General features: G+C 38.5%; 1 protein-coding gene across 7 annotated transcripts in view; it reads right to left on the reverse strand.

Moving 5' to 3' along the window:
• BOLL (boule homolog, RNA binding protein) overlaps positions 1–21,730 on the reverse strand; it is an 89,599-nt gene that overhangs the window by 27,165 nt on the left and 40,704 nt on the right. For 6 of the 7 annotated variants that reach the window (XR_014778761.1, XM_084779467.1, XM_084779468.1 and 3 more), the window contains exon 10: positions 18,577–18,675. The exons of the other annotated variant lie outside the window; for it this stretch is intronic. Coding sequence is in view for 5 of the 6 variants with exons in the window: in XM_084779467.1 (XP_084635593.1) it covers positions 18,577–18,675 (99 nt within the window). In the remaining variant the exon portion in view is untranslated. The remainder of the gene's footprint in view (positions 1–18,576; positions 18,676–21,730) is intronic. 7 annotated transcript variants of the gene reach the window in all.

Raw genomic sequence — 21,730 nt, forward strand, 5'->3', positions numbered from 1 at the left:
TTTATTTCTTCTCTGACCCAGTTGTCATTGAGTAGAGCATTGTTCAGTTTTCATGTGTGTAGGCTTTATGTTATTTCTGTTGTTGTTGAAGTCCAGCTTTAAGGTATTACTTCAATCTTATTGAAACTATTATGGCTAGCTATGGTCAGTTTTGGAGAGGGCACTATGAGGTGCTGAGAAGGTATAATCTTTTGTTTGGGTGAAAAGTTCTGTAGATATCTGTTAGATTCATTTGATTCATGACATCAGTTAGTGTCATTATTTCTCAGTTTAGCTTCTGTTTCGTTGATTTATCTTTTGGTGAAAGTGGGGTGTTGACGTCTCCCACTATTAATGTGTGGGGACTGATATGTGACTTAAGCTTTATTAATATTTCTTTTACAAATGTGGATGTCCTTGTATTGAGGGTGTAGATGTTCTGAATTATGATGTCATCTTGGTTGAATTTTCCTTTAATGAGTATGAAGTGTCCTTCCTCATCTCTTTTGATTTTGTTTGAAAGTCTATTTTTATTAGACATTAGGATGCCTACACCAGCTTGCTTCTTGTATCTGTTTGCTTGCAATACCTTTTTCCAGCCTTTTATCCTGAGGTAGTATCTATCATTATGGCTGAGATGTATTTCTTGAATCCAGAAGAATGTTGGGTCTTGTTTACATATACATTCTGTTAGTCTGTGTCTTTTTATTGGAGTTGAGACTATTGATGTTGAAAGACATTAATGACTAGTGACTGTTAAGTCTCTTGAATTTGATGTTGGTTGTGGTAGAGTGTTTGGTTGTTTTGCTACAGTGAAGCTATCTATTTCCTGTGTTACCCTGGTTGTAGTTTGTCACTTTGGGCTGGAGTTTTCCTTGTAGTAACTTCTGTAGGGCTGAGCTTATGGCTAGGTACTGTTTGAATTTGTTTTTGTCATGGAATATCTTGTTTTCTCCATCAATGGTTATTGAAAGTTTCACTGGGTATAATATTCTGGATCTGTGGTCTCTTAGGGTTTGCAGGACCTCTGCCCAGGCCCTTCTGGCTTTTATGGTCTTTGATGAGAAGTTGGGTGTAATTCTGATAGGTTTGCCATTATATGTTACTTGGCATTTTCCCCTTGCCGCTTTTAATATTTTTCTTTGTTCTGTACAGTTTGTATTTTGATTACTATGTGGCAGGAGGATTTTCTTTTCTGTTCTATTCTATTTGTTGTTCTGTAGGCCTCTTGTATGTTTATATGCATCTCTTTCTGTAAACTGGGGAAATTTTCTTCTATGATTTTGTTGAAAATATTTTCTGGGCCTTGGAGCCAGGCATCTTCTTTTCCACAATTCCTATCATCCTTACATTTCATCTTTTAATGGTGTCCTTGATTTCTTGGATGGCTTATGTCATGCATTTTTCAGACTTAACATTTTCTTTGATGGTTTCATCAAATTCTTCTACTGTATCTTCTACATCTGAGATTCTTTCCTCCATCTCTTGAATTCTGTTAGCTTATCTCTGAATTTCCTGTTTTCTTCTCTAAGTTCTCTTGTTCCGGGCTTTCTTCTATCTGCACTTTTATCATTGTTTCCATTTTCACTTCAGATCTTGAACCCTTTTATTGATTTCCTTCATCTGAATGCTTTTTTTTTTTAACTTACCTCATTTACTCTCTATAGGCTTCTGTCATGGCCTTTTTAATGTCTTCAATCTGTTTGGCTGCATCTTCCTCTATTGTTTATGGATTTTATTTGTTTCCTCCATTACCATCATCATTATGAAATACTTGAGGTCATTTTCTTGTGCTTCAGTTGTGTTTGAGTTCCCAGGGTTGAATTCTTTGGGATAACTGGGTCACGGAGATGCCACATTCTTTTGGCTTTTGTTGTGTTTTTACACTGGCCTTTAGTCATCTTGCTGTTTCTGATGTTGGGAGATGGTTTCTGGTGTCCTTCACTGGTCATTGAGAGTAGTTCGTTGGTGAGTGTCTACAGGTTGAGACCCCTCACCTGTGGCTATCAGAGAATCCATGCCTGGATCAGGCAGGTGACCTGGTTTCAGCTCCGGGGGACTTTATCCACATCCTGGGCTCCCTACTGGGCCACCAGAGGCTGGTGTTGGTGCTCTGCAGGCCAAGGTTCAGTCCAAGATAGTGTAGGTACTAACTACCTTTGGCTGGGCTTTGGAGACTCTAACCTCAGCCACAGGGGCTCTGAGGCCTCGGTTCAGTCTGACAGAGAGTGGGGATACCACATCCTGGCTTGTGGTTGGCTAGGCTTCTGCCAGTGCTCTCTCAGGCTGTGGCACCTCAGTTCAGTCTTCTAGGAGAACGTGTCTACAGCTGCCTGGATCCCCTGCATGGGCCCCTGGGTCCCTCTGTGGACTGGTGGGGTTACTTTCACTTTTTTGGGGGGGTCAGTCTGGAATCTTTTCTTAATTTTCAATACTTTGTCCCATTAAACAAGCTTGACAATACATTACATTACAGAAGCCAGAGCTTTGTTGATGCTAGGCAAGCACTCAACAAGTAAGCTTCATCCACAGCCCAACCTTTAAAAAATTATTCTTTTATGTATATGAATATTTTGTTTACATATAAGTCTTTGTACCATGTGCATACTGGGTACTGTGGTGGCATCAAGAGGGCATTAGAACCCCTGGAACTGAAGTTAATCATGTGGGTGCTGAGAATCTAACCCTTGTCCTCTGGAAGAAAAGCCAGTGTTCTTAACTGCTGAGCAATCTCTTCAGCTCCCACCTTTTATTTTTAAATCTCAACTAAAAAAATAAATTTAAAATAGTTCAAAAGTGCCAGACGTGGTGGTGCATGCCTTTAATCCAAGCACTCAGGAGGCAGAGACAGGCATATCACTGTGAGTTTGAGGCCAGCCTGGTCTACAAAGCGAGTCTTGGACAGCCAAGGCGACACAAAGAGACCCTATCACAGAAAAAAATAATTGAAAAAATATAAATTGAAACTGGAAAACTGCTCTAGGAAAACAACTAGAGAATTGTGTTAGTAGCTCATGAATATAGTAAAAATATTTTTGAAAGTAATATGGAAAGATCCAACTGAACACAAGGACAAAGAATCATATGTCAGGATCAGTAAAACTAGAGGACAGGGTACTTTACAAAACTGAAATGAAGAGGACCTAGGTAAGAATTAGTAGAAGACCCTTAGGGTTTGGCTAAAAAGTTACCGAGTCTTGGATGGACATCTTAGATAGTTTGATGGTTACTACTGACGGTCAACTTCACAAGATCTAGGGTTACCTGGCAGATAAGCTGCTAAGGAATCATCTAGATGAGGCTAGCCTCTTGGCTGGATTAGGCTAACAGAGGTATATACTGGCTAGGGTTTTTTTTGTCACCTTGACACAAACTCAGACCATTTGGGAAGAGGGAATTTTTTTTCTTTTTAAATGAGCTTTTACCTGGGCCAAGGCTTATATTACTCCCTAAGCTGTCCTCCAATAACCCACAGTCTCCAACTCATTCCATCTGCTTCTAATAATTTCTATTTGGGCTACCTCCCATCTATAATCCCAAAACACCTGCTATTGTTCTGCATTTCTTTTCATGTGGAACTTCAGAGTCCCAGGAAGAGGGAATCTTAATTGAGACAATGCTTCCATCAGATTGAACTGTATATACATCTATGGGGCCTTTAATGAACGATGTGAGAGGGCCAAGACCACCGTGAGTGGGGCCTCTTTGTGCAGGTGGCCCTGGATTGTAGTAGAAAGCAGGGTGAGGAAGCCATGAATGCAAGCCAGGTCCTCTTCTTCAGCTCCTGCTTCTATGTCTTGCCCTGAGTTCCTGCTCTGGCTTCTCTTAGCGATGGACTACAAAGTGTAAGCTGAAATAAGCTTTTTCAGCTTAAAGTTGGCTTTGGTCAGTGTTTTATTATGGCAGCAGAAACCTAACTAAAGCAATGTGGGAAGACCGACCCTGAGTGTACATATCACAACTCAATGGGTTAGGGTTCTGGACTGAATAAAAAGGGAAAGTAAACTGAGTATTAGCTTTCATCTCTCTGAGCTTCCTGACTGAGGATGCAATGTGACCAGCTGCCTCAAGCTCCTCTTACTGTAACGTCTCTTTCATGACAAGACTGTAGTCCCAAACTTTAAGTCCTTAGGTATATTTTGTCAGCTACTTGTTACAGTGCAACAAACCATTAAGGTGGAGGTTGTGAAGATCAAAATGCCAAGAGACATGTGGACCATGGATGCTTACATCATGAAGTTTCAGAGGGACAGGGAACTCAATCATTAGAATCCAGTCATTTTATATTCTGGGAGAGAATCTGGCTGCATTCTGCCTGTGTCTTGATAACTTGAGTAAGGCTTAATTCAGGAGTAACGGACTAACATCTTTGGTGGAGAAAATTTCAAGGCAGGGCATCTTTCAGTCTGTGGCATGGCTACTTTTCAATGCCCTTATTCATATTGATAGTAAGTCAGTAAAAAGGGCCAAAAAAAAAAAAAAAAAAAAAAAAAAAAAAAAAAAAAAGAACTTTAGCAAGTTTAAAAATGTGAGTAAATTTTAAAATGTAGACTTGGAGAATGCAGATGGGAAAGGATCTAATTGTTATAATACAAACATTATTCTTCAATAGGACAACAGGAAAGGAGAATTGAAGACTCGACAAAATGCTCTAGATTATAACATGCACATTTATGAGAAAGAAGAAAATCTGAACTGAGATAACCACAAAAGGAGATTCCTGCTACAAACACCCCCACCACACCACCCCCAAAACACGCACGCACGCACACACGGTCAAGGAAAGTGATTTTGTAGATTCAGTCACTAAGGCATACAGACATTGCTACAACTGTGATCCAAGGAGGCTGGGTTCCAATCTGTTCTGGAAGCAGAACTTTGTGACACTTGTTTTGCAGACATGAAGGATATGGGCTTCATCAGGGGAGGTTACAGGGTTTTGTTCCATAGATTTTGAGTGCCATGGAGGTCAGGCACTATGTGGCAGGGTCACAGTTCTTGAAGAGACTTTTGAGAGGCTATTATGTGGAGCTGTGAAGGTAAAGTCCAAGTTGTGATGTAGACTCTAGGGTGTTGGAGATGCTAGGACCATGGGATGGCTACCAATGAAAGCTGTAGACAAAATGAACCAGTATAAGAGTGTAGTTATATGTGGTGCAGCCAGTGAGCTGGAGGTGAAGGGTTATTAATGTACCTTGGAGTTCATATGATTCATCATGAGCTCCAGATGATCAACATGGAACTTAAGGATTTGGATTTTCTAGGTGTAGGTTTTTGGTTTTTCTTTGGTCTGATCTTTCCTTTGCTATGTTCCTATTATTCCCTTTTGGAATGGGAATATTTACTCTGTGCCATTATATATCAGGTATGTAACCTACTATTTACTTGTCCATGGGATTAAAGGTAAAAAGGAGATTGCCTGATACTCAGAAGAGACTCTGAACTTAAACCTTTAAATCGTTTTTGGAACTTTTAAAGACTTATGTTGGAGCCAATACATTTTATATTATGAGATGGCCATTAGTCTATGGGGAGGAGTAGAAGATTATGGCTTAAGAGTGATGTGCTTTCTCAAAAATCAAGTGACCAAATGTGTGTGGATTCATCTCTGGGTCTTCAATTCAATTCCATTGATCCACCAGACTATCTGTGCCAGTACCATGCTGTTTTTATTACTGTTGCTCTATAGTACAGCTTGAGATTGGGTATGGAGATTCCTCTGGAGGATCTTTTATTGTATAGGATTGTTTTTGCTATTCTGGGCTTTTTGTTTCTCCATATGAAGTTGAGAACTGATCTGGCCGTTGGACAGGACATTCTCCACCATTGAGTGGAGAGTGGGGTCTGACTTTCATGCGAATTCTGGTGCCCCATTTTTGATCACATTCCCTTGATGGGGAGGCCTGGTGGTACTCAGAGGAAGGATATCAGGTTACCAAGAAGAGACTTGATGTCCTATGAGCATATACAGGGGGAGGAGGTCCCCTTCAGTCACAGACATTGGGGAGGGGAATAGGGGGAAAGTGGGAGGGAGGGAGGAATGGGAGGATACAAAGGATAGGCTAACAATTGAGATGTAATATGGATAAATTAATAAAATATTTTAAAAAAAGTGATATGCTTGGCTCTTGTCTTAGTTTCTCTTTTTTTATTTTTTTATTTTTTTTTAAAGATTTATTTATTATTTGTATACAGTGCTCTTTCTGTGTGTACACCTGTAGGTCAGAAGAGAGCACGAGATCTCATTATAAATGGATGTGAGCCACCATGTGGTTGCTGGGACTTGAACTCAGGACCTCTGGAGGAGCAGTCAGTGCTCTTAACCACTGAGCCATCTCTCCAGCACCCTTGTCTTAGTTTCTATTGATGTGCTAAAACATCATGACCAAAAGCAACTTTAGGTAGAAAGCAGTTATTTCAGCTTATAAATCCCAGGGCAATACTTTGGAGGCAGGAACTGACTCAAAGGCATAGAGGAATACTTTTTACTGGGTTGCTCCTCATGGCTCTCTTAGCTTGCTTTTTTATACAACCAAAGATCACTTTCTTATCTCACATAAATTATCACCCTAGACCACTTTCTAATATAACCCAAGGCATCACCTACAAGGGGCCAGAAACTCATCAATTACTAATTAAGAAAATGTCCCATAGGCTTGCATATAGGCCATTCAATGGAAGCATTTTTATCCATTGTGGTTTCTTTTTTTCAGACAGACAACACTAGTTTGTGTCAAATTGACAAAAAAACATCCAACCATGACGGCTATGAAGTTGACAAGGGATGGATTTCTCATGGTTATATTGTCAACTTCACAGGATTTAGTATCACTGAGGAGACAAGCCTCTAAGGAATCATTTAGATGGGGTTGGCTGCTTGTAAGTTTGTGATAATCTAGATTAGATTAACAGAAGATAGAAAGACCAACCCTCAGTTGGGGTGGGGCTATTCTAAGGGTAGAAGTCTTGGACTGAAGAAAACAGAGAAACCAAGCTGAGCACTAGCATGTACCTCCCTCCACCTTACTGTGTATGCAGTGTAGCCAGCTGCTTCAAGTTCATGGTGCTCCTGTCACCATGACATCCTCTCACAATGAACTGTAACTTCAAATTGTGAACCAAAACACCCACTTCTTTCTTAGATGCTTAGTCAGGTGTTTTGTTACAGCAATGAAGCAAGTAACCAGTACAGATGCAAACCAAAGCTTCTACCTTATCTCAAGCTTCCCTTTCCAAGGTTACCATCAGATGTACTTTATAGTGGCCCAAAAACCATTAATGGAAATGCCCAGAAATAAACAATCTATTTGTTCCAAATTGCTTATGCTATCTCATTCCAACATGTTCCAGATGTGAACCATCGTACTGCCCATCACATCCATACCGCATATTCCCACAACTACTGAGTTTTGTATTTGCTGTGTTATCAAATTAGTGCTTGTGTATATATAGCATTTGGTACTATCTGAGCGTTGAGGCATCTACTAGTGTCTGGGAACAAATATCTTATGGATGAGAATATCTACTGTGTTTTGAATAGACAACACTAAAGAAACACTAATTTTTGGAATATAAAATAATACTTATCTTTCACTCATATGCATTCCCAAAGCAGGTAAAATAAAAATGTTTAATAGAGTATGGAGCACAGTATAAAACCCTACTGCTTACTCTTGTCCTCACAGTGGAGGAAGATGCTCTTCAAAACACGTTTAGAAAATATTCTGCTACAGACTGGGAAAAGATCTTCACCAAGCGTACATCTGACAAAGGGCTAATATCCAAAATATATAAAGAACTCAAGAAATTAAACACCACCAAACCAAATAACCCAACTGAGAAATGGGCCTCAGAACTAAACAGAGAATTCTCAACAGAGGAATATCAAATGGCTGAGAAACACTCAAAGAAATGCTCAACATCTTTAGTCATCAGAGAAATGCAAATCAAAACGACTCTGAGATTCCATCTTACATCCATCAAAATGGCTAAGATAAAAAATTCAAGCGATACCACATGCTGGTGAGGATGTGGAGAAAGAGGAACACTCCTTCATTGCTAGTGGGAACGCAAACTAGTACAACCACTTTGGAAATCTATCTGGCGCTATCTCAGAAAACTGGGAATAGGACTTCCTCAAGACCCAGCTATTCCACTCCTTGGAATATACCCAGAAGAAGCACCAGCACACAACAGGGACATATGCTCAACCATGTTCATAGCGGCCTTATTCATAATAGCCAGAACCTGGAAACAGCCTAAGTGTCCCTCAGTAGAAGATTGGATAAAGAAACTGTGGTACATTTACACTATGGAATACTACTCAGCTATAAAAAACAAGGAATTCCCGAAATTTGTGGACAAATGGATAGAACTAGAAATGATCATACTGAGTGAGTTAACCCAGAAGCAGAAAGACTCACATGGTATATACTCACTTACATCTGGACACTAGCCCAAGGGGCATGTCCCATGAAAGTCTTCACTTATCAGGACAGTGAGACGGACATCCTATTGGGACTTTAGGTGAGAGAAGCATGGGAGAATGGGGAAATAGAAGGATCTAGAGGGTCCTAGAAATCTACAAGAAGATCATTATGATGGGCAGTTCTGGGCCCAGGGGTCCTGCTCAAACTACAGCACCAGCCAAGGACTATACATACAGTAAACATTGAACCCTGACCCAGCTCTAGCCAATGGATAGGACATTCTCCACAGGTGAGTGGAGAGTGGGAATTCACTTTCACATGAACTCTGGTGCCCCATATTTGACCATGTTCCCTTGAGGGGGCCCTGGTGGCACTCAGAGGAAGGACAGCAAGCTACCAAGAAGCGACTTGAGCATATACAGGGGAGGAGGAGGTCTCCCTCAGTCACAGTCATAGAGGAGGGGAGTAGGGAAAAAGCAGGAGGGAGGGAGGATCCAAGGGATTGGATAACTATTGAGATGTAATATGAATTAATAAAAAATAAAAATTAAAAAAGAAGCAAATAAAAAAATGAAAGTATTCTGTAAAGGATTATGGTTTCATAAATCAAAAATTTTACTATGAAATGTAGGGTGTCCATCTAAGTGGTCTAGATTTTTTAAAGGGCAGAAGAGAGAGGGGGGGGAAAGAGAGAGAGGGAGATAGAGATAGATAGACAGACTCAGTAGACTCAGACTGCAGAGAAAATGCTCAAACCAAGAATGGTAACATATAATTTTGATATGAAAAACATGTGCTATATGATATTTTCTCAAAAATACTTAAAAAATTTGACTATTATGGCAACTAAAACATAGCCTTACACAGTAATTAATAAGATTTTAAAAAAGTTTTTGTACATGTATATATTTTATGCTGAGCCTATTTCCACTTATAGCTCCCAATTCTTTTTTATTCTCACTCTTCCATCCTAATGTTAGTTCCATCTGTTTAGTTTTATTTTCATTATATATATATAAATAAAAGTCTAGGAACTACAAATGAGAGAAAACAGACTATCTGTCTTTCTAAAATTGCCCAACTCACTCGATATGATTGCTGAAAACTGTATCCAATTAATAACTAAGTCTAATTACCTTTACTGCTCTTCCACCTCAAGACAGTCATTTTGGCTACCAAGAACTTATGGAAAACCCAGTATTAAAGTAGCCCACAGGTGTTTGCTCAATCTAGTTTAATAATCAATAATTAATATCAATCTAGTTTGATAATCTAGTTTAAACTAAAAGCAGATTGGAAAGAAATAGAAACACACTAAAAGAATACATATTATATTTCACATTATGCTTGAAGATGAATTAACCAGAAAGTGAGTTAACCCAAAGGTCATTCAACTACGTTCTATAGGCCAAATCCTTACTTGCTTATATGCTGGGGGAAAATAATTTAATGTAAAATATACATATAATGTTATGGGTGGAATATAAAATTATGTATGTTGAAGGTTCAAGAGGTAGTTTAAGTAGAATGTCAGCTTTGGGAGTTGATGGTGGAGAATTGGGTCTTCTCTCTTGATGCCCTAAGGGGTGGTTACCAGACTTGGGAGAATAGGTGTGGTGGTCTCAATGACGGTGGCCCCCATAGGCTCATATATTTGAATATTTGGTTCCCAGTTTGTAGAACTGTTTGAGAAGGATTAGGTGTGGCCTTGTTTTATTATGTGTGTTTCTGTGGGTGGGCTTTGTGGCCCTGACCCATCTTGCTCTTTCTGCCTGCTGTCTGTGGATCAGGACGTAAGTATTGCTCCAGCACCATGCCTGCTGGCCACCATGATCCCCACCATGACGATCATAGACTAACCCTCTAAAACGGTAAGCAAGCCCCCAATTAAATGTTTTCTTCCGTAAGATGCCTTGGCCAGGCCTCTCTTTCACAGTGATAGAACAGTAACTAAGATAGTAGGAGAAGGAAAAGTAGAGAAGTGTTGATCAATGGGTACTGAGTTAGTTAAGATTTAGTGTGCTATTATAAAGTAGATAAAGATAACAATAAAGTGTGTGGGAGTATTACAGGCTCAAGACTAACTTGAGCTATATAATTAGTGTCTCAAAGCATTAAATAACCTAGATTTAAAAATGTAAGTACTGCATGATATAAAAATGCATGTATCCTCTGCCTAAAAAAAGGGCAAGCTTGGTTGCAGGCAGAGTTGGCGTCCAAACTCTGCCAAGACAGGGTAAGCCAGTCCTCAATAATTCCTGCCTCACAAAATATGTCTGTCTGATATATTGGGCCAGAAGGCTGAAGAAGATGCTCCAATGTTATAGAGAGTTTTGGGTGACTATTCAAGTAGAAAACTGTCTCTGTCATCTTCTCATTTGGAAAGCTACTAACCTGCACTCCCAGCATACTCAGGTAATCAAGTTTACGCCTTCTCAAGTCTCTGAGGGAGCTAAAGACCAGGTAGCTTAGTTTTACAATGAAGCTTAATTGTTTAGCTGTTAAGGTGTTTTTAGGTCTAGATAGGTGTTCTAAGCTGATAATGACAATATGTGATGGAGATTGATTTACATTCAGAAATTTAGATGAACCAAGATAGGAAAGATGTCTTCTTCAAGGCTGTCAAATACAAATAGCCAAAGCACTAATGATATTAACATTTATATAATTCCTGATTGTGTCACAGTTCTTTGTGCCATAGGTAATCTTACTGTATATATGTATAATAATATAAATGTATATGTAAAAAGTAATTTAAAAAATGCATGCATCCACCCAATGTCATGCACAACCAGTCAATCGATGTAAGAAAAATGAATCAAGGGAGCGTGCTTTCCTTCTATCTACTCTTACTCTTGTAAGCAATGGTTCTCAACCTGTGGGTCGCAACCTCTTTGGGGGGAGTCACATAATCATATATCCTGCATATCAAATATTTATATTAAATTCATAACAGCAACAAAATTATAATTAAGTAGCAATGAAATAATTTTATAGTTGTGGGGGGTCACCACAACATGACAAACTTTATTAAAGGGTCACAGCATTAGGAAGGTTTAGAACCACTGTGTAAGGCTACAGTGGGAAGACAAGTCACCTGCAGATGCAGATGTAGGTGCCTTGATTTCCCAGCCTTCAAAGTAGAAAAATGGACATGTGTTGCTTAAGCAACCCAGCTTATGATATAGTTGGTAGAGAAGCTCGAACTAAGGCAACTTTGTGTTGAGGACGTAATTACTGGTCATAAAAAGTCAAAGTCAAAAATTACAGTTTACTAGAAATCTTGAGAAATGAAAAAGCTATTAGTAATAGTGCTTTGAGACTAAAAAGAATAGAAGCAACAAAAAAGAAAATTAGGAAGATATAGTTTAAAAAGATATAGTTAAAGAAATTCTTTCTTATAAAAACTTGCCCACAGTACATTGAAGTGACAGAGTAATGCAGGAGCTCACTCTGCTCAGCTGGCCATGTGGCCGTATGGCTATGTGGCCATGTGGCTATGTGGCCATGTGGCCATGTAGCCATGTGGCTATGTGGCCCGCGGCGTGGGATCCTCTTGCCTTGACTCAGCATGCGTTAGGACTGGAGATGTGTGCCACCATCACTACTAAGTGTGAGGGTTCTTAACTATTTTAATGTATTCATTCTGTGAGCTCTTTCAGCAGTCCACTGGGGCTATCAGAATTATTCTCAGGATATTTTCAAACACCTAAAAATAAATACCTAAGATTATGTTACAGTTTGAATTTGAGCCATCCTTCTCAGGCTTACTGCTGAAGGACTGGTCTCCAGAGTGTGGCACTATTTTGAGAGATGCTGAAAACCTTAGGAGGTGGGGCCAAGCTGAAAAAAGAAGGTTATTGTTGATATTTGGGACTACATTTTTTTGTCACAGGGTTCCCATTCTCTTTTTTCTGTTTCTTGTCCACCATGAGGTGAATAGTCTGTGCAGAATCAACAGAGACTGATTGAATATTCTGAAACCATGGCAAAAATATGTCCTTCCTTTAAGTTGCTTAAATCAGATATTTTCCCCCCATAGTGACAAGAAGTATGATACACAAGAAATTTGGTACCAGAGAAGTAGGGGTACCAACTGAGCAATATCCACAGAACCTACCTTGAGTATTACTGCTGACTTAACTTTTGAACAATGTTGGAAGTGTTAACATTATGGGAATTTTTGGAGATGGACTAAATACATTTTGCATTATGCATTATCAAACAGATGTGGTCATTAGGTCCAGGGAAAAATGGTAAAGTTTGTATATGAATTGTTTCACCCAGGTTCATCATAGAAGAATTGGTTTTTAGCTAGTGGCATTATTTTAGTAGGCTCTGAAAACTTTCAGAGGTGAGGTCTAGCTAGAAGGACTAGGTTATTGGGGGGTATGTATTTGTGGGCTGTATCTTGTGCCCACTACTTCCTGTCCACTATGGTATTTTGCCTCATCATTGCTCTAGAATAAGTGGAGCCAAAGATTATGGATAGAAATATCTGAGACCAATATCAAGCCAAAATAAAACTTTCATCCTTCAAGTTTTTTGTTTATCATTTGTCACAAGAAAACTCTGACTATTAACATTAAAGAAATTGGAAGGGAAACAAAGCTGGAATGCACTTCTTTTTGTAGACTCATGATGTTTGTGTATGTCTTTGGATCAGAATAAGATTCAATGTACAAGGCTGTAAAGTAGGCTCAGTGGTTAAGAGCATTTGTTACTCTTGCAGAGGACTTGGATTCAATCCTCAACACCAACAAACATCTGATGCCCTCTTCTGACCTCTGAGGCATCAGACACAGGTTGTGCACATACACACATAAAGACATAATACTTATAATATAAAATAAATCTTTAAAAAAACCCTCAATGTAGAATCTTAGTAGCTATTTTTCTCGAACCCGGAAATTTAATATAATTGGAGCAGTGACACCATCAAGAATCACTATGGCATTCTTTCTTGATACAAAGACACTGAAAATGGTATATGGACCTTATTTTTTAATCTATCATCATTCACATTTCAAAGTATAAAAAGTGATGTAATGTTCAGATTGGCGCTTTGGAGGCCATCTTAGATTTAATTTCAACGTATTCGGAAGAGCAAAGATAAAAAAATTGAGAAACTACACATTTGCTTAACAGCAGCAAGTCCATTATGAATTTAATTAAAAACTTAATTTCCTAGTTATTTTAGAGAATCTGATGGAGACAGCATATGTTGAAAGAACCCAAGTCACAGTGGTTTGACTTATGATTATGCTGACTTAAGATAGTGCAGAGGTCATACTCAGTAGAAATCATAGTTCTAGTTTACAGTTTTGATTTTTCCAGGACTCAATATGTATCATGCTATGCTTAATGTTGGGCACAACTTCTTGTAATCCACACAATCACAAGGGTACATCTGATACTCTGTAGTGTATTTATTGAGTTGCTAAGCTGATATTTGGTAAGTGAGGTGTATTAAATACATTTTTGAGTTGCATGTAATTTAAAAAAATCTATTTATGTGTATGAGTGGTTTGTCTCCATGTATATAAGTTCACCAGATGCATATCTGGTACCAACAGTGGTCAGAAAAAAGTGTCAGATCCTGTGGGACTGGAGCTATAGATGGTTGTGAGCTACTGCGTGGGCAGCAAGTGCTCTTAACTGCTCACCACCACTCCAGCTCTTACATTCTCATCTCTGGACGTTTTTGGGGGTAGACCCAACTTTGTAAATTGAGGAACATCTATGCATCATTGCCTTTAGTGTGCCATATGTATGTAAACAGTTTTCTATTGAACTCAAACATTTCTGTTTACTTCCAGTTGACAATTTAAACACCCTGGTTTCTTAAGATTATGATGCTTTTTTTCTGTTTTAGATTTTCATAAACAAGAAAGTCTTACGCACATAGAACCTATGCATTTTTAGTGTTTAACTACATGGTTAGTATTGTATACAATACTATGAGTAAAAATATGCTACAGAATTAAAGGAATATTGCTCAACTTATGGAGAGCATATATAATTTTATACTCTCTTGTCCTAGATGCTATAAATCACAGGTTCCCCCCAGTCTTTGTCTCCTATAGCTGGATATAAGTCAACTTTAGCCTTTAAATAGATTAATAAGAAGTAATAATGATACTGAAATAAAAGTGTTAAAGAACATAGTGGTAGTAGAATATTTGGCAATTTTTAGGTGTGTGGCTATTCCACGGTAGAGGGAAACACTCATGTCAGTTCAAATCCCATTCTGATTTACTTCTGAATTATACTGTCTTTCCAAAGTGTTAGCCACTCAATGTGGGTACTGAAAATCTAAATGGGATCCTCTGCAAGATCAGTGTGTTTGCTCAACACTCTAATCTATCTCTGTGGCTCATATCTTTATTTTTTATTTTTGGTTCTCTTTAACTTTTTTTTTTTTACTACATTCTACTTTAAAAAATTATTTAATTAATTTATTCAGATTACAACTCAATTGTTATCCCATCACTTCTATCCTCCTGTTCCTCCCTCCCTCTCGCTTTCACCCTATTCCCGCTCCCTAGGTCTAAGACCGAGGGGGACCTCCTTCCCCACTACATGACATCTTTTTTTTAAATGGTAAAAGCATCCAAGGTTTTTCTTTTAGCTTACAAAAATACATTCCTGTGCTCCATCGTTACCCAACTGAGCAATAGACACCAGAACTTTCACTATTAAGTGTAACTTAGCACCTGTGATGTTAATTTTTTTTGTTTATTTTATGTACATTGGGATTTTGCCTAAATTTCTGAGATATTGGATTCCCTGAAAGCGGGGTCACAGACAGTTGTGAGCTGCCATGTGGGCACTGGGAATTGAACTCAGGTTCCCTGGAAGAACAACTGGTGTTCTTAACCACTGAGCCTTCTCTCCAGCCGCACCTGTGATGTTTTTACATGTTAACCTGAAATATCCCCAAATCACCCAAGAAGGGATTCTCAATCTGGGCTTGCCTAGAGCAGGTTGGCATTTGGGTATGTTTGTTGAGAATTGTCTTGATTTTTAACTTACCCAGCCTACTGTGGGTGCACCATTCCCTAGGCCGGGGCACTAAGCAAATAGCACACAAGGATGCATTTATTCTCTTTGTTCCTAACTGTGGATGTGATGTGGTAAGCTGCTTGAGTTCCTGAATTGACTTCCCTGAAACCTTCTAGGCTGTATGGAACTGTAAGCCCAAAAAACCAATTTCTCTTCAGATTCCTCTTTCTCAGGGTATTTTTTTTATAGTGATAGTAATAACATTAGCACAATACTCACTGATCAGTTGTGCTGGTTAGTTTTAGGTGTCAACTTGACACTACCTACTTGACAACGAAGTCCTAATGAGGAATTCTCTAGATCAGGTTGGCTTGTGGGTATATCTGTGAGCGGCTGCCTTGGCTGTTTATTGTTGTTGAAAGACCCAACCCGTTTAAGGAGCTTATCCTTTAACACTACAAGAGTGAAGAAAGCTAGCTGAGCATACAGACAGACAGATAGACAGACAGACAGACAGACAGACAGACAGACAGACACACACACACACACACACACACACACACACAGACAGACACACACACTAAACCAATTAATGAAGGACATGCTTATCATCTTTCTGCTCTTGACTATGGGTGTCATGTAACTAGCTATTTGAGTTCCTTTGTCTTTCTCAAAATGATTGACTAAAACGTGAAATTAGGTACATTGAATGAACCATTTCTTTCATAACTTGTTTCTTATTTAGGGTATTTTATTGTAGCAACAAATGAAAGTAGAACATTAGTATTCTCATCACTTTTTTTTTGATTTTACTTTTTTAAAAAATATTTCTTTATTAATTTGTTCATATTACATCTTGATTGTTAGCCCTTCCCCTGTTTCCTCCCATTCTTCCCTCCCTCCCACTTCCCCCCTTCTCCCCTCCCCTATGTCTGTGATTGAGGGAAAGTGAACTGTGCGTTGAGTGGAGAGTGGGGTCTGACATTCACATGAACTCTGGTGCCCCATTTTTGACCACGTCCCCGGGATGGGGAGGCCTGGTGGCATTCAGAGGAAGGATAGCAGGCTGCCAAGAAGAGACTTGATACCCTATGTGCATATACAGGGGGAGGAGGTCCCCCTCAGTCACAGTCATAGGGGAGGGGAGTAAGGGGAAAATGGGAGGGAGGGAGGAATGGGAGGATACAAGGGATGGCATAATAATTGAAATGTAATATGAATAAATTAATAAAATATATTAAAAAGTGAACTGTGTTTACAAAAATAAGAGCCAAAAGATTCAAACTCTAAAAAAGACACTAAGGTTTTTTAGTGCCAGGAAAAATTTAAATAGGAAGAAAATAGCTGATATTTCAAGTGCCCATCAATATTTTAGAACTTAGTTTAAATACGTCTTAGAAAAAAGATGTTTCTAATAATGTAACACTTGCACATTAAGATTTCTGTTTATAATACAAATGCAGTACAAACAAAAGAGGACAATCTTCTCTGTATGATAAAGCATTGCTGTGAAGTTCTCCAAGATTATGAAAGTAGTACAGGACTTCCTGCCCCTGAGACAGACACCGTTTTCTACTGAGGCCACTAAGTTACTATAGAACATTTAATTATATAACGTATAGGGCACTCTGCCTTAAACTGGTGCCTTGCTGATAGAGTATTTTCCAAGATGTATGAGGCTGTGGGATCAATGTCTCTCATCACCAACAAATTTTGGGTATAAAGCACATAGAAAACTCTACCTTTTATTTTTATTTATTGAAACACAAAAAGAAAGATAAAACTTCTTATACAATAGTCATGTATTTCAGTTTTGACTTTGGAAAACTTATTAATTTTCCATGTTCAACAAAGAGTAATCCTATATCACTACTTCTAAGAGTAAGATGAGAGAGTTTCTATGTGCAATTTCCGATGTTACCTACTTAGAGAGCTAACAGAACTAAGAAATGTGCATACTCTTTAAGTAGAAAAATAAAATTTTAATGAACATTCTTAGTACCATTTGCCACTATATGTCCCATTTGAATTATCATTTAAGCCATAATTTCAGTTATTTTAATTCTCCCCCTCTCCCCCTCCCTCCCCCTGACATGTGTATCCAATCCATCATGTACACACACCGGCACCAATGATCTTAACACTAGGGAAGCGTGTCTTAGAAGATTTCTATCATGCTAAGAATGAAGCCTCTGTAAATGAGGCTTAGTAACATTCTAGATTTTAATGCGACACTAAAATTGGGATCTTCTTTCATATGCACAGTACAGCGATGAAGGGAGGGACACAGTGAGCAGTCACAGTAGAAAGGGGCTATGGCGGGGCCGAGGGAATACAGCTCAACACGTATGATGTGTTATAAATGTGAGTGCAAAATAGCTATTTTCCTTTGTTTCACTGCAGAGTATACTTTTGTATTCCACTAAACTAAAATGGACAAAAAATCATATTACCATCAGAACAGCTAATCAACTTGCAATTCTTTACTGGGATGAAGTCCATTTTTCTAACATGATGATCCAGAACCCATCAATAAAGGAAGAGAATTCCCTGCTGCATAGCAGATGACCAGAACACAGAAAACATACACGTGTATCTAATTAGACTATATTTAATTGGGTGATACACTATTTTTTTGGCCAGAAACTGATTTAACAAATACAAATAATCCTTAAGCCTAAACTGGAGATATTACCTGTTTCATCTCCCTACAAATACTACTCACACAGATAATCCTATGTGCCAAATCTAGAACAGGAAAATTAGGATATAGAGAGTAGGATAAGGGTTACCAGGGACTGAACAGAGAGGCCGAAAGGGAAAGAGGAATTGTGTAATGAGAACAGAGTTTCTATTTGTGATAAAAAAGTTTGGGAATGCTGGTAATAATTTTCACAGTATTGTGAATATAATTAAAGACACTTAAAATAGTTAAAATGATAAACTTAAGTTTATGTATCTCTATATCACAATAAACAAAGCATTTCACTGTGAGTGGTTTAGAACATTTAAAAATTAGTTAATCGGAATTATAGTTAATTTAGAATTTATTTCTTCTATATAAAATGATTCACTAATTCTTTACTTTTGATCATAGATGGAATAAAAAATGTCCAGAGAATAATGGGATAAAAACAGAAAAAACTCAATACGAACTCCTTACTTTAATTGGCTCAGGCTGCATCATGGGTGCAGGCATAGCAATGGCACTTGAAGCATAAACCTGGTGATATGCTGCTTGAACTCCATGATCAGAATAAGGCTGTTACAAAAGAGGCATCAAGGAAACGGTAGAGAAAAAAAGAGGTGTTACTCACATTTATTAAAATATTTATTCAGCACTTATTATGTGATATGTTTTCTATCACATACAAAAATCCCATTCACTGTGTTTAATGAACTTACAGTCTAACCAAGAAACAGAATTACTCTAAATCATCACATGTCCTGTCCCCGCATGTGGGTGGGGCATGGGAGAAAAAGAATACTCGATTATGCTCAAGATGCTTGGTGAGGGTGATCGTTAAAAAGCTCAGAGGTTAAGAGCACTGGCTGCTCTTCCAAAGGTCCTGAGTTCAATTCCCAGCACCCACATGGTGGCTCACAACCATCTATAATGTGATCTGATGCCCTCTTCTGGCCTGCAGGTGTACATGCAGGCAGAACACTGTATACCCAATAAAATCTTTAAAAAAAAATTTTTTTTTAAGTGGCGCTCATGTTTGGTTTAAAAGAACCGGGAACACAGTGAGGGACTGTGTAATCAAATCAGAGGTTAAGTAAGAAAAACACTTCTTTTGGGAGACCTACTTAAGTTGTTTGGTAGGCTGGAAAGAACATTAAATGCTAATGAGGAAAAATAAGGCAGGAGAGCAATAAACTGAGGCCAGAGAGTTTAAGAGTGTAGTTAAGTGACTACAAATGCTGGTAAGGATGTGGAGAGAGAGGAAGCATTTATACTGTTGGTAGGAGTATAAACTGGTACTGTCACCATGGAAACAAGTATAAAGTTTTCTCAAAAAATTAACAATAAAACTAGTATGGACCTAGCTATACCAATCCTGAACATATCCTGTGATTCTATATCCTATGCAGAGTTACTTGCATATGCATGTTTATTGCTGGTCTACTCATAATAGAAAGGAAATGGAATCAACCTGGCTACCCATCAACAGATGAACACATAGTGAAATAAATTTATATTTAAAACAACAGATCCAAAATATTATCTAAAATATACTAATTGTTAAATTATTGAAATTGTAAGCATTTTAATACCATGTCTTTAAAACCTGATATAAAAGCTAGGAAAGGAATTCCAGAAGAGGGCAGTATTGTGCAAACACAGCTATCTAACAGATCAAACAGTCTGCTGTTGCTGAAAGGCTTATTTAGTAGTTAGGATGTTGGCAAGGACCCCTCACAACGGCAGCTTAGATGAAAGATAATGAAATTGATTTCAGCAGGTGTGGGATGAAATGGCCCTGAACATCACAAACACTGGATACAGCTTCTCTTTTCAAGAGTTTTGGTTTGGAAAGGTAGAAGGTAGGGGTCTGTGAAGGAATGTGTAAAAAGATAATAGTTACCTCTCAAATATGCTAACAGAATATTCAGAGAATGCTGTATCAAACCGTTCTAAGTTTTAATACTGCAATATGGTTCCTTGCTGCCTTCACTTCTGCCAGGCTGTGGAGGTTAAATAATCCCTTTAAGGATAACAGTGGAAGTTGAGTGGAGAGTGGAGACTGACTTTCACATGAACTCTGGTGCCCCATACGTGAGCACGTCCACTTGATGGGGAGGCCTGGTGGCACTCAGAGAAGGAATAGGCAGGATACCAAGATGAGACGTGATAGCTTATGACCATATATAGTGGGGGAGGAGGTCCCCCTCGGTCACAGTCACAGGGAGGGAAATAGGGTGAAAGCGGGAGGGAGGGAGGAATGCGAGGATACAAGGGATGGGATAACAGTTGAGATGTAATATGAATAAATTAATAAAAAAAGGAAAAAAAAAGAATCACAGTGGGAAAAAAAAGAGTCACAGGGAAGTGTTGAAGCTGTGAGCCAATGGAGAGAAATTGACGTAAAATGCGAGAGAGAAACAACTCAGAGGATGGCTTGAGATCACTGAGAGGCAGAAAGTGAGGATTCCAGAACACAATAGGTAGAAACTTGGACAGGACCAGGTTACCAAAGAAATAGAAAAAAAAACCATAAGTTTATTTTCAGGGTTGGAGGCTAAGCTGGTTTCTGTGAACTGGTTTCCACTTCTGTGAAAGGGAAAGCAAAGATTTATTCTAAGACTGAAATGGGGGGTGGTTTGCAGTAATAAAGGCAGGGTAGAAGTCTGAAGTGGTAATTGAGATAAGTGACTGAGTGTATTCACATGCTTGCTTTTTTTTTTTCAAGGAAACCTGAACATAACATTCACAACAAGAGCCCTGAAGGTTTTAATTGTGTAAAAAACCCACTAAAACTAAAAACCATTCCAGTTTATTTATTAAATAATATATTAATAAGAGTAAGCAACAAAATAAGAGAATACAGGGATCATTAAGTATGGAAATGCCATATAAAGCATAAGCTACACAGTCACAGCAGTATTTTAAGAAAAGCATTATCAGATTAAATAAGGAGCAAACGCATACTGGTGATGACTACCTGATGACAGGGACTAAGAATATGGGCTAAAGCACAAAGTAGATTTTGGTGCAATATTTAATGTAAAGGAATTCTTACTTCACTTCCACCTCCATGGAAACCAGAAGGCAAGAAAACATCAAAAGACAAAGTTCTGAAATTTCATCAATTAAATGAGAAAATATCTACAGTTTCAGATCACAAACCATGTATAACGTGTATCTATGCTGTACAACTTGGACAAACATAAGGGAGGGTCCTGAGGCTTTCTTTATTCAGCAAGGATAAAGACTTCCCTATATGGCAATGAAAGATCTACCCAAATATTCCTTAGAGGCTTGTATGTTCAAGCTGAGGTAAAAATAAAGAGCTCATTTTACAAGGCTTATCAATGAGTGAGGGGAATCACATGCTTATCAATGAGTGAGGGGAATCACATGCTTATCAATGAGTGAGGGGAATCACATGCTTATCAATGAGTGAGGGGAATCACATGCTTATCAATGAGTGAGGGGAATCACATGCTTATCAATGAGTGAGGGGAATCGCATGCTTATCAATGAGTGAGGGAAGTATATGACTTTTTCTGCCTACTCTGCAGGCTTCTAGTTGAGGTGAAATAAGGTGAAGGTTAGAATACGCAGTAATTGTTACATCTCAGTACGAAGAACC

The sequence above is a fragment of the Acomys minous genome, assembly GCF_964271855.1.
Source record: "Acomys minous genome assembly, chromosome: 4".
Classification (NCBI taxonomy): Eukaryota; Metazoa; Chordata; class Mammalia; order Rodentia; family Muridae; genus Acomys; species Acomys minous.